At 36.8% G+C, this 12372-nt stretch overlaps 1 protein-coding gene across 5 annotated transcripts in view; it reads left to right on the top strand.

Annotated features, from left to right (window-relative positions):
* Positions 1-12372, top strand: part of vti1a (vesicle transport through interaction with t-SNAREs 1A) — a 334105-nt gene that overhangs the window by 24903 nt on the left and 296830 nt on the right. For all 5 annotated transcript variants that reach the window (XM_087998891.1, XM_087998893.1, XM_087998889.1 and 2 more), the window contains exon 3: positions 1598-1708. In XM_087998891.1, the coding sequence (XP_087855017.1) occupies positions 1598-1708 (111 nt within the window). The remainder of the gene's footprint in view (positions 1-1597; positions 1709-12372) is intronic.

Below are 12372 nucleotides of genomic sequence, written 5' to 3'. Positions count from 1 at the left end.
CCAGCCTCCTGCTTGTCTACATTTGAATCCAGAGAGTGAAAGATGAAAAATAGTTTCAGGAAAATAGAACTATTAAAATTATAAATAACTAAAATTAGAAAATTTAAATTTCCATATAATTTGTTTAAATGTTAATGCAAGTGTAAATGTTCTGTTCCAGATGAATGTTGGTGAGATAAATTTTATTGGGCTATCTTTGGTGCTAAAAATTAGCATCATACGGTTTATTGATATGTTTCATTCCCTTGTGCACTGTCCCATCAACTTATCTTTGAAATAGCTCTTTATTTGGCAGGAAATTTAGGCTGTTAAGTAGGTAAAAAGACATGTTTCTACAGCCTTATCCTTTTAGTCGGAGAACAACATGATTAGAAGCAGATAGCTTCATTTGCTTAAAAAGAGAATCCTATCAAGGCAGTGTTTCTTTCAAAACACAGAGATTAAACTGATTAGGGGTTTCGTTCTTAGTATGCATGATCACAGGAGTGTGTAAGTAAAAAAGGCTTTTATTTGACATAGATTAACATGCTGTGAGATTTATTCATATCATAATGCCAAGTTACAACATTTTATAATCATGTTCACAAAATAAGTCCTCTTATTTTGTAGTTCTTAGAGCAAACGAATTCAATTGTCCAATAATTTCACTTAAGCAGTGTAAATAGCAGAGTTGGGGCTCAATGCTTTAAAATAATAAAATTACTAGTAGAAGAAACATTGATTTGAGGAACTTAGAATTATTATAAGTCTATCTTTATTCAATTAGAACACTCGTTGATTGTTTTTCTCAAATTATAGTACAAGGTTGATCATTTTTCACTTTGCAGGAATCTACCAAAAATAAAACTGATTAATGATTCTTGTTGTCTTGGGAATAAAATTACCTCTCAAGAATGTTTGTATGGAAGTGGTCGCACTGGAGTTTATTATTGTCACAAAGCTGGTCCTTTTTCTAAAAGCTGTTCCTTTTCTCAAGGATACTGTGTCTTTGATTTTTCTCAGAGGGGTCGTGAAGCAGTCTGGGCTTCGAATTGGCTGGTTTGGTACAGAGATGAAAGGGTTTATTGGGAGGCCTTTTATGTTAATACGTAGACAGATGAGACTTTAGACCATAGCTTTCATGTTTTCAAAGTAGCCTGTATAATGAAAGGGGAGTGGTCAGTCCTGAAAGCTGAATTCTTGTTGTTAGTCAGTTCAGTTCAGTAGTGGGCTGTATGAAAACAGACTGCTAGACTCTCTCCTTCTGCCCTTCCAACTTGGACCTGTAAGCCTTTGCTTCAGTTTTGCTCTGTGTTTAAGGGGTTTGTTTATTGGGACTATTGTGTATATTCGGAAAGCATAATTAAGTCTAGTTTTGGTAGACTGAGTTCTGTGGATATTCTATGTTCTTTGTTTTTTATTCTGTAATTTTTTGAATAAATTTTCTCTCTGTTTTAAAACCTGGTAATCAACCTAGCTAACTTAATCTGGGTAATTTTCACTGTACACTTACCGAAACAAATAACAAAGATACGGTCTGGGCTGTCTGCTTAAGATTGTTTTGAGTGGTCTGACCTAGTCCATATCAATGTCTTAATAACTTTAATTTTCAATACAGCTTGAACAAATGGATCTTGAGATACGGGAGATACCACTCCAAAGTCGTGGCCTATTCAGCACCCGAATGAAAAGTTATAAACAGGAATTGGAAAAACTTGATAAAGATTTTGTAAGTTAATTTATGCTTTGTGTGGAGAAAAACATCTGCATGTCATATATGGTTTCTTTAAGAAATTGGTGAAGTTTTTTGATATTCTGTATTTCCCTCAATTTCATGTCTGAGTATGTTTAATATTTTCAAATTTTGCATGTTGCTAATCCGCCAAAAATTCCTTTCATTGTAATAGTGCTGTTTAGTAAATTTTAATCATGATATTTTGCTGCATTTAACATTTTCTGAAAGACACTTTTAAAGCTGTCATGATGACTGAGTGAGTAAAAAGACTACTGGTGTGGTCCTAAGCCATACATATTAAGAAAGGCACAGGTTCAGCTCTTGGTTTACATTGAATTTACTGATCATGCTTTGTTATGAGTTGAAGTTGAGAGACCAAATAATAGAACTTGATGAGAATTTTCTTATTCAATAATTTATGATACGCATTTCACTGATGGAAAGACTGGTCAAAACAGCATTATTAACGAACTTCAAATGGCAATTGAGTGTAAAATTGAAAAAGCGATGAATGCAGAGTTATGGGGACAGATCAGGGACTGAGATTAATTGGATAACACAAACGAAACATAGTGATATTGTACTCTTGTACTGCAAGATTCTGTGATCAAACCTTAATCTCAAGATGGGAGGGAAACAAGCGACTAGTATTTCTGCTCTTGATTTCTATTTCATGATTTCTGCTATAAAATGAATTTGTACAAAAGTTGGGTAAGAACAAGATTAGGCTTAGCAGTCATGTCCCCTATTATGTAACCACTTGCCGCTCCTCACCATCTGGACTTGTACGTGAAAGATTGCCACTTTGGTGAGATACTGATGGCCTAATTGAAACAAGCCTCAGGATTCCAAGCCAGTATTTTCAAGAGGGATGAGAAAATAGGGAAATAGATAATCAGAATTTGAGTAAAATCACTATACAACACTCATTTTAAAGCCATTATGAATGGGAAGACATTTGTGTTGCTCAGAAAGTAAATCTTTAGATTGTAATAGCAGTAGAAGTGAAAATGTTATGAAACCCATTTTTTTAAACCAAGACACACTATAATTGAGTCCACTTGCTGTGTTAGATTAGCAGTATTAATGAATTGGAAATGGCCATTTTTAACTCAGCATGATTTTCATTCTTTGAATGATTCTCTTGATTTATACTGTATTTTATGTTTCCTCTGTCTGTGATATAAAACTAGCGCACGCACCCTCTTTGAACAGTTTATGGTAGCTTTTGATATCAAACAGCAGTATCTCCAGAAATATTTGTCTAAATATGATACCCAACATTCTTTGTTAATTGTGCATTTAATTCTCTGCACTGATATGCAATAGTGGGCATTAATTGGGCATTCACTTGTATTACTATAGCTAGGACGAGATTGAAACTATGGTTGTTGCGTTGTGTTTGTAATGTGAATCTCAGTAGACAAAAGCTTCAAAAGTTACATAAAAATTTGATCTAGGTCATGCCATCATTGCCTCATTTTCTTGAATATAATGCAGGGAGGATAGTTTCTTCATGATGAAAGTTAGAAATTAAGAGGTCAGACATAAATTTACAATCCTAGCAGCTGTGGCAGAGAATCCAGAATTCAAATCTATATGATTAAGGATTGATTACTCTGCAATCTGAATCATCTGAATGGTAGAAGAATGAGGTAGACCTGAGGATCTGCGCTAAGACCCTACCGGAGAGAAAGCAAAATATGGCCATGGTGAGTTGCTTCATGCAAGAAGTAAGTTATTTTGTGAAATGGATGCTTGTCATTTGAATAGTGATAAAGCAATAAATGTTCCAGTAGAGCTGCAGGATGAAATCTAAAAGGAAGATGATGTGTTCGGTATATATGAAACATGATCAAAGCTTGATTTCATGGACTTGAGTTGTATAAAAGTTTGAGCAAATTTAATTTTGAGATCTCTAAATTGGTATGAGTATTTAAATTACTTAATTGTTATAAGTTAGCTCATGCAAAGACAAATGGTTCCAGCTGGTGCTTAGTTCTCAGAAGGATATGCTATTGGGTCAGATGTCTTCTGCCTTCAAACCTTTCCTGGGAAGCAGTAGTTTTTGACATGTTGAATAAATGAGGCATTCCATCTTGGCCCAAAGAATAGAGAGTTCCATAAGAAAATTGAGGATATTATATGATTAACAAATTATATGATTATACAGAGCTTTAGTTCCACGATATCAGTTAATTAATCACAGACCCCTTTAATCGTGCTGTCCTAGATGCATAGATGGCCATATTTTGTTTTCTCTCTGGTAGGGTCTTAGCCCAGATCCACAAGTCTACCTCATTCTTCTACCGTTCAGATGATTCAGATTGCAGAGTAATCAATCCTTAAACATAAATGGGTTGGATTGATTAAAATGCTTTTTTTTTAAATTAACCTGTTTGGAGATGGTATTACATGTCTCTGAAGCAGGTGGGACTTGAACCCAGGTCTCTTGGCCCAGAAGTAGGGACATTGCCACTGTACCAGGAGGGCCTCTAAATGCTATATTGACTTAGTAAGTAGAAAGGATCCATGCAAAATTAAAGAATACCAAAGGACTATTTGTTTTAGGTTTGGCATGGCCACATGTTGAGTTCACTAAAAACAATGGTAATTCAATGTAAAGTAGCTGCAGTAAGTCAGTTTTATAAGTATTGGTTATTGTGTCTCATAAGCTACTAATCATGTTAAGTAAATCTACCACAAAGGTACAAACAAAGCTTGAAGGGCCGTGTAACAAAATAATTATTTTTGGAAAGTCGGATTGATCTGCAGTTTACCCAATCAGGGCACCTCTAACCCAGAAGGTTGTGGATACTGCATCGTTGATTATGTTTAAAACTGGGATAGCTTTTGATATATTAGTTATTGAGGGATATGGACATTGGGCAAACCTCCACTTGAAGTCCATGATCACCTGTGATTTATCAAATGGCAAAGCAGACTAAAAAGACATTCTATTCTATTCTTGTTTTATCTCTCCTATGTTCACTTTTTTGACTTTATTATTCTCCTTGGTAAAATCTGTGGAGAGAAAGCAGAGTTAATGTTTTGGGCAAGTGACCCTGATTCAGAACTGATAGTAACTAGGAAATGATGGTAGTAGGAAGGGGTGGTGGGTAGGAGTGACTAGATAGGTCACTAGATAGGTGGAGATGGAGCCCTGAGGACAGCAATTAGGCAGACAAAGTGATGGATGATAATATGCCAGGAAGGAAGAAAAGTTGATAATAGATACCATAGGTAGGTGAACGTGTGTTGGCTGTGCTGAAAGCAGCCCATGTCTTGATTGGATAAAGGACAAGAGGTTGTTCAGGGTTCTAAAATTATTGAACTTTACGTTGAGTCCTGAAGGCTTCACAGCCCCCAGGTGAAGAAATGAGATGCTGTTTTAGCAGTTTGCGCAGACCCTAGCTGGTATGCTGCAGTAGGCCTGAGACACAAATATTTCCCAGGGAAAATGATGGTGTGTTGAAATTGCAGGCAACTGGAAGCTGTGTCATTTTTGTTGACAGAATGTAGGTGTTCTGCAAAGTGGCCACTCAGTGTGCATTTTGTCTCCCCAGTATAGGGGAGGCTAGAATTTAAGCATCAATTACAGTAGTAGATTGAGTGAAGTACAGGTAAGCGTTGCTTCACCTAAAAGGTGGATGTGGAGCCATGGATAGTCAGGAAGAAGGAAGTAAATAGCCAAGTATTGCACCTTTGTGATTGCATGGGAACATGCTGTGAAGGCATTCGGAGTGGAGGAGGATTGGACCAAGGTGTCCCAGAGGGAACGGTTCCTATGAAATGCTGTTAAGGATGTGGAGGAACATGTGTGTCTATTGGTGGCATCCTGCTGGAGCAGGAAGAAATAGCTGCATACTATCCTTTGGATGGGGATGCTGTTAGGGTGACAAGTGAGGGCCACAACCCCTTCAATCCCTGTCTTCAGCACATAACTACCTTTTACAAGCTGTTGTCAGTCTGAAGAAGGATTACTGGACTCAAAATATTAATTCTGTTTTTTTTCTCCACAGACACTGCCAGATCTGCTGAGTTTTTCTGACAATTTCAGTTTGCCAGCATCTGCAATTCAATTGTTTTTTTTTAATATTTCTCAAGGACATGTTTAGCAAGTTTCAGAGAGAGAAAAAAAAATTAAGTTACATATAAAATTCCCTTACCCTATTTATCAAGAATCAAACGTCCTGCTATGTATGCATGTGTAGATGATGAAGTGTATACAAAGCTATTAGAAGAGGCAAGGCGAGCTATGAAATCTAAGAAGTATCAAAGATGTTGCCACATGCTCTTGTAAGCCTTCCGTTGGCCAATACATTTAACCAGGTAGTTGTCATGGATTTAAAGGTGTGAGATGAAAACAGAAACATTTTCATCCTGTGTTTTATAGAACTGCCAACAGGTCTTCCAATTTTCCTGAGAATAAAAGATACGTTTTGAAGCTTTTCCCCTTGCACTCATATTCATACTGAACATAGAACATAGAAGAATACAGCGCAGTACAGGCCCTTCGGCCCTCGATGTTGCGCCGATCCAAGCCCACCTAACCTACACGAGCCCACTATCCTCCATATGCCTATCCAATGCCCGCTTAAATGCCCATAATGAGGGAGAGTCCACCACTGCTACTGGCAGGGCATTCCATGAACTCACGACTCGCTGAGTAAAGAACCTACCCCTAACATCTGTCCTATATCTACCCCCCCCTTAATTTAAAGCTATGCCCCCTTGTAATAGCTGACTCCATACGTGGAAAAAGATTCTCACTGTCGACCCTATCTGAACCCCTAATCATCTTGTACACCTCTATCAAGTCACCCCTAAACCTTCTTTTCTCCAATGAAAACAACCCCAAGTGCCTCAGCCTTTCCTCATACGATCTTCCTACCATACCAGGCAACATCCTGGTAAACCTCCTCTGCACCCGTTCCAGTGCCTCCACATCCTTCCCATAGTATGGCGACCAAAACTGCACACAATACTCCAGATGCGGCCGCACCAGAGTCTTATACCCTGCCCTGCCAGTAGCAGTGGTGGACTCTCCCTCATTATGGGCATATAAGCGGGCATTGGATAGGCATATGGAGGATAGTGGGCTAGTGTAGGTTAGGTGGGCTTGGATCGGCGCAACATCGAGGGCCGAAGGGCCTGTACTGCGCTGTATTCTTCTATGTTCTATGTTATACAACTGCAACATGACCTCCGTACTCCGGAACTCAATTCCTCTACCAATAAAAGCCAGTACGCCATATGCCTTCTTCACAGCACTATTTACCTGGGTGGCAACTTTCAAAGATCTGTGTACATGGACACCAAGATCCCTCTGCTCATCCACACTACCAAGTATCCGACCATTAGCCCAGTACCCCATCTTTTATTACTCTTACCAAAGTGAATCACCTCACATTTAGCTACATTGAACTCCATTTGCCACCTTTCTGTCCAGTTCTGTATCCCGCTGTAACCTTATCTATATCCCGCTGTAACCTGCCACATCCTTCCTCACTGTCTACAACTCCTTCGACTTTCGTATCATCCGCAAGTGCATGAGTGGAGAGTTGGAGAGTCCTGATTGGTTGGCGAGTGGGCATTGATGGTGGATGCAAAATTAGTTATGACCAGGTAAATGCCAAGCTTTGTCTTAAAGCAGATAATCTCTGTTTGGTCAACGCATTGCTCTGAGAAGCGATTGGCTGTCACCTATTTCATTGTACAGTTTGGGAGTTGGTTTAGCTCAGTTGGCTGGTTGGTTGGTTTGCAAAGCAGTGTGATGCCAACGATCTGGGTTCAATTCCCATCACCAGCTGAAGTTATGATGAAGTACTCTCCTTCTTAACCTCTCCCCATGCCTGAGGCCTGGTGACCCTCCAGTTAAATCGGCACCAGTCATTTCTCTCTAATGACAAAGTAGTCCTGTAGTCTGGTAAGAGTATGTTCTATATTATATACAAGTACAGTATGTACATATTCTTTGTCTGCAAAGGATAAGGCCCTCTGTGTTAATACATGTAGCTTCCAGCACAAGCAAATATATCATATTGTGAGTCTGACTGACAATTCTAAATTGGCTATCACCATAATTCTTCGCACACTCAAAATTATGTAGGAGATGTTGTCCAGTTGCAGAATGACATCTAATGTTGGACACTTGTGACTTTTGCAAGTGTGAATTAATTTTGTATGATCAGTACCTTGCTTATTTCAAGGAATGTAGTAAAGGAATGTGCTCACTGTCATTGTGATGCTCGGCATGTAGGCCATCTGTCCCAAAGACAGACACTGATCATTCCAAACAGCATATCCCAATAGATCCCATCCAGCGTGCACTTGGAAAACCTGAGGCACGATCTCTAACACTCAGCGTTACTCTGAAATTGGACATTGTTTTCTTTGCATTACAAGACAATTGTGGCAATGCCCACAAGGAAATAGAGGATTCTCTGGCATAAGGCAGGACGCAAAAGATTTCTCCAGCTGAAACTGCTAACAGCTTCAGTAATCTTTATTGCTTCAGTCAAAGCTGATGCTTCAAACAACTCAAAGCAGATCTTGAAAATAATTTTCACTGAAGTTTTGCATAGGAATACTTTGCATAAATCGATTGTGTAGTTCTGTAGATTAAAATGTATTGTAGCAAATATCAAGAAGCAATGAAACATGTATTTATGGTGTATATTTTAAAGTTTTTAACTTTTATTTTCATCTACCTTTGTTACGACTGGCCTGTGTTATCACTAATATGCCAAATTTGTGTCATTAAGGAAGATTGTTAGTTATAAATTATGTGTATTATACTGTGATATAATCTCATAGCTGATTACATTCAGATGGGAGAGGCTGACATATGTAAAACGTGTAGGCAAATCTTTTTCTTTCATCCCATTCTAACAGTAGAGAGAGAGAGACTCATGCCATGAGAAGGGTTAATTGATTATAACTGGTGAAAAACAACATTGTGAGTAACAGTCATCGTTGCCAAATTGTTATTGAATGCATTGTGTGATGTTTCTTTCACCAGTGCGAAACAGGCTGTCACCACTGGCAGAGTCTGGTTGTACAAAGTGCCGAATGACACCATTCCTGGTGACTGACTGATCTATTTCTTGATTGTGTATTTGGAAGCAAGTGCTCTCTAGTGCCATCTTGGCCATTCTTATCAAAATGGGTCAAAGAGTTAACAGGTATTTTTAAAAAAATGTAAGGAGTTTTTTTAAAGAAATATTTTAATTTTTTTTGTTAGGATTTATGCTTATGTTTAGTGATCGAATGATCTCACCACTAGATGGTAGTGTTTTCTGACTTTTCAATTGCAGGTACAGCGAACACTAGATTTTTTAACTATAGCATGCCTTCTCCCTCATTTCTGTCCTGATTGTGTGGACATGGTCCAAAAATAACAACATTTTTTTACTACATATTTCTGTTATGATGCTTAGTCTTTTAGATCTCGAGGGTAGACCCTATTATCTTATTTCACTTTCACAGCTTGGGGACATTGCAGCTAAGCTTATTTTATTCACCTGGCATTTATGCATACATTTTCTAGGAGGAATCTCTGTAGTGCGGTAATTAGTGCAAAACCTATTTGGGTTGCTGAGTTGTTTCTGTTGTGAGCCCTGTGTATATTTGAGTCTTCAGATTGAACTCAAATTTTCAGGTTATGTTCTTGCATAAATTTTACGTTATAGAAATAAGCTAGTCAATGTGTTCTGTTATAAAATTTTTCTGTAAGTGAACCAATGTAATTGAATAGACCTGCAAAAACACTGCATCGTAAGTTAACTTGATGCATAAGCTCAGGCCCAGTTGAACTCTTGTAACCCTCTTTCCATCAGCTTAGAAATATTGTGGACAGTCGTAATGCCTTTGCTAATGTCAAAGTTATGACTTGTTGTCTGAACAAAGACAAAGTTTGATCTGGGATCTACCTGGTGTCTTTCTGGAATCCTGGTCAATTGACTGAGTCTAGGGAAGGATTTCTCTTTATTAAAAATATGTTATTGTTTGTTGCTTGAGATCATATTCTCTACAGAGCAGAGATTAAATTGTGAAGGATTCTTTTGTTTCTTAAACTTTAAAATATGGAGCTTACTATTCATTATTTCGAATATTGCTGGTATAAGCTTGGAAATCAGTTGTAAGTTTTGAACATCGATTTTGAAACGCCAATAATGAATTAAACGAATGGTATGGTGGTCATTTTAAAACATTAACAAGAAATGAATATAAGCATTTTTAGCAGTCAAGAGTACCAGTTATTGTGCAATCTGATAAATAGATTTTCTCAGCTTATTGCTGTGTTGTACTTTGCAAAACTAACCTTTGTGCTTCTCTTTCTAATTTTGCTATTGGAGTTTACCTGATTTGTTATGGAGTAGGAATTGTGGCTCTTAACTTTCTTTACCAGTGATTACTATTTGCAGAAAATGTGGGCAGCACATCAAGTATAAGAATGAAATCTGAGTTCTCTGTTGTTTGGAATAAATCAGTAAGTAACTGAAAGTCTCCAAACAAATAGATGAGAAATGTTTTTGTCCTCTGGACAGTCAGTGTGTTGTAGCGAAAGATAAGTGATGTATTCTATCTTCCAGTAGTTCTGTTGCTTTATTTCCTGATTTTTAAACGTAGAACACTCTAGAACATTTGGTAAAGTATTGGCATTTATAGTTGCATAATTACTGGAAAAATGAAGTGTAAGGAAATAGAATATTGGTCATTTTAAATCTTATTTCAATGTCTTAGGCTTTCAGGAGCTTCTTTTTTATTCTCATTAACTCATTTATTAGGCGATGCAGTCATATTATTAATAATACCGTCTTTCTCCTGGTGACATACAGGGTATTTGGATTCTCAAGGAAGCAAAATTAGAAGCATTCATCAATATAATCAATTATCAGCCCTCCATTAAACTAAAATCTACAGCACACAAGCAACACATTAATTTTCTATAAACCACAATGTCAATTAGTGCAAGACAACAAGCAGAATTGAACAAAAATTTTTCTCATAACATAAACAATGCACTTCTACACACACTATATCGCCTGAAAAAAAATGTTGTTTAAAACTATGATTATAACAGATTATTTTATCTCTTGCATCCTTAGAATGGAAATGCAATTTGTCACATTATATCAGAACGGTTTTCCATTTCCAAGATTTGAATAATCAATGTTTTTAAAGTTTCCATTTGAAAATGTAGTTGAATTGATTACCCAGTTGGATTTTAAAAGAAAATAATGATGCATCAGTCATAATTTGATTTAATAATTATGGGAAACCTGAAGATTAACAATAGTAATCAAAGTTTTAGTTAAATACTGACCCCTTCATGTTTAAAGTGGCTGCTCTTCTTTTCTATTTTATCTGTCTCTGCTGCCTTTCTCTAGTTAAAAGAAAAATATTCAGTATTATCTTTCATAGAAATTATTGCTCTAGCTTTTCTTTCAATATTAATATATTCATGCCGAATACGTGAAGTCTTAATCCCTGTTGATGTATATTGGGAAATAATGCACTTTACGCTTTTTCAGATTGTAGGATCGCCCTTCAACTAAAATTTGTCGATATATAAATGTTACAACAGTCCTTTTCTTTTCTCCATTCTAGGGTAGGATAATTTAGTCAGTATTTAATTTATTGCATTTTTTGAAAAGAAATGGCTAAAGATAAATACCGGACAGGTACAAGAAAATTTCTAGTTTTCATAATTCAATTGTAAGAGTTTTTTCTCCATTTCTCTACTAAGGTTTTCATTTGCATGTATTGTAATTCTTCTGTAAACCACATTTATGACTGCACAGAAATGCTGCTGTCTACAAAAATAAGCTGGCAATTCTGGTCAGGTATATTTATAAAATTTGAATTCTCCATTATTTGGCATTAAGTTGACAAGAAAACATCTGGCATCTTTAGGAGCCTTGCTGAATTTTATCTGTGGAAAGATGAGAATAAAAGCTTAAAGATAATTTTTTACTTGCAAGTGATTTTAACCTCAAATGTTGATCTTGTAAGTGCTTACAATGGTAAGCATCAATGAACTCTATTGAAATACTGTACCTCACCAGATACAATGAGGTCCAATTAATGAAAGTGTGTTTGCGCACACAGTGTTGGCTTCATATGTCAAGGTGTGTCACAATGACAGTAGATGATTTAAATTGAACTTTATGCCTGAAATGTAGAAGAATTTGATTGAGGATTTGACATCTTTATGCCCCTTTCATTAAAAATGCCGCTTGTGATGGTGACGAGTGATACTCTGCTTTCTAGGTGAAGCTACAGCATAAACTAATGCATGTCAACAACTTGGTGAAATTGATGTTTTGATGTGCTTCAAAGGTTGGTGGGAATTTGAATGCCTGGTATTTTAGATACCATTTTGAGCGATGATCTGTGAACCTGATCTGGCTAGTTATCATGCAAAGTGTATATACTGATTTGATGCATAGGTTTAATGTGAAACTGCAGTAACTATTTTTGTAGCACTGTTTCTCAAACCATGTAAAAGCATGGCAAAAGGCATGCTATTGTGATAATTTTAAAATAAGAATCATAGTTTTTATATCAGAGTTTGTAACATGGAAAAGAAAGTCATAAAGCGATCCATTTCCTTTTTATTTAGAAGTCTTACAGTCGTTCACAAGGAGTTG

The sequence above is a fragment of the Chiloscyllium plagiosum genome, unplaced genomic scaffold (genome assembly GCF_037043375.1).
Source record: "Chiloscyllium plagiosum isolate Xiang-an unplaced genomic scaffold, Cpla_swu_hap1 HiC_scaffold_22, whole genome shotgun sequence".
NCBI lineage: Eukaryota > Metazoa > Chordata > Chondrichthyes > Orectolobiformes > Hemiscylliidae > Chiloscyllium > Chiloscyllium plagiosum.
This window is presented reverse-complemented; position numbering and strand designations above follow the sequence as displayed.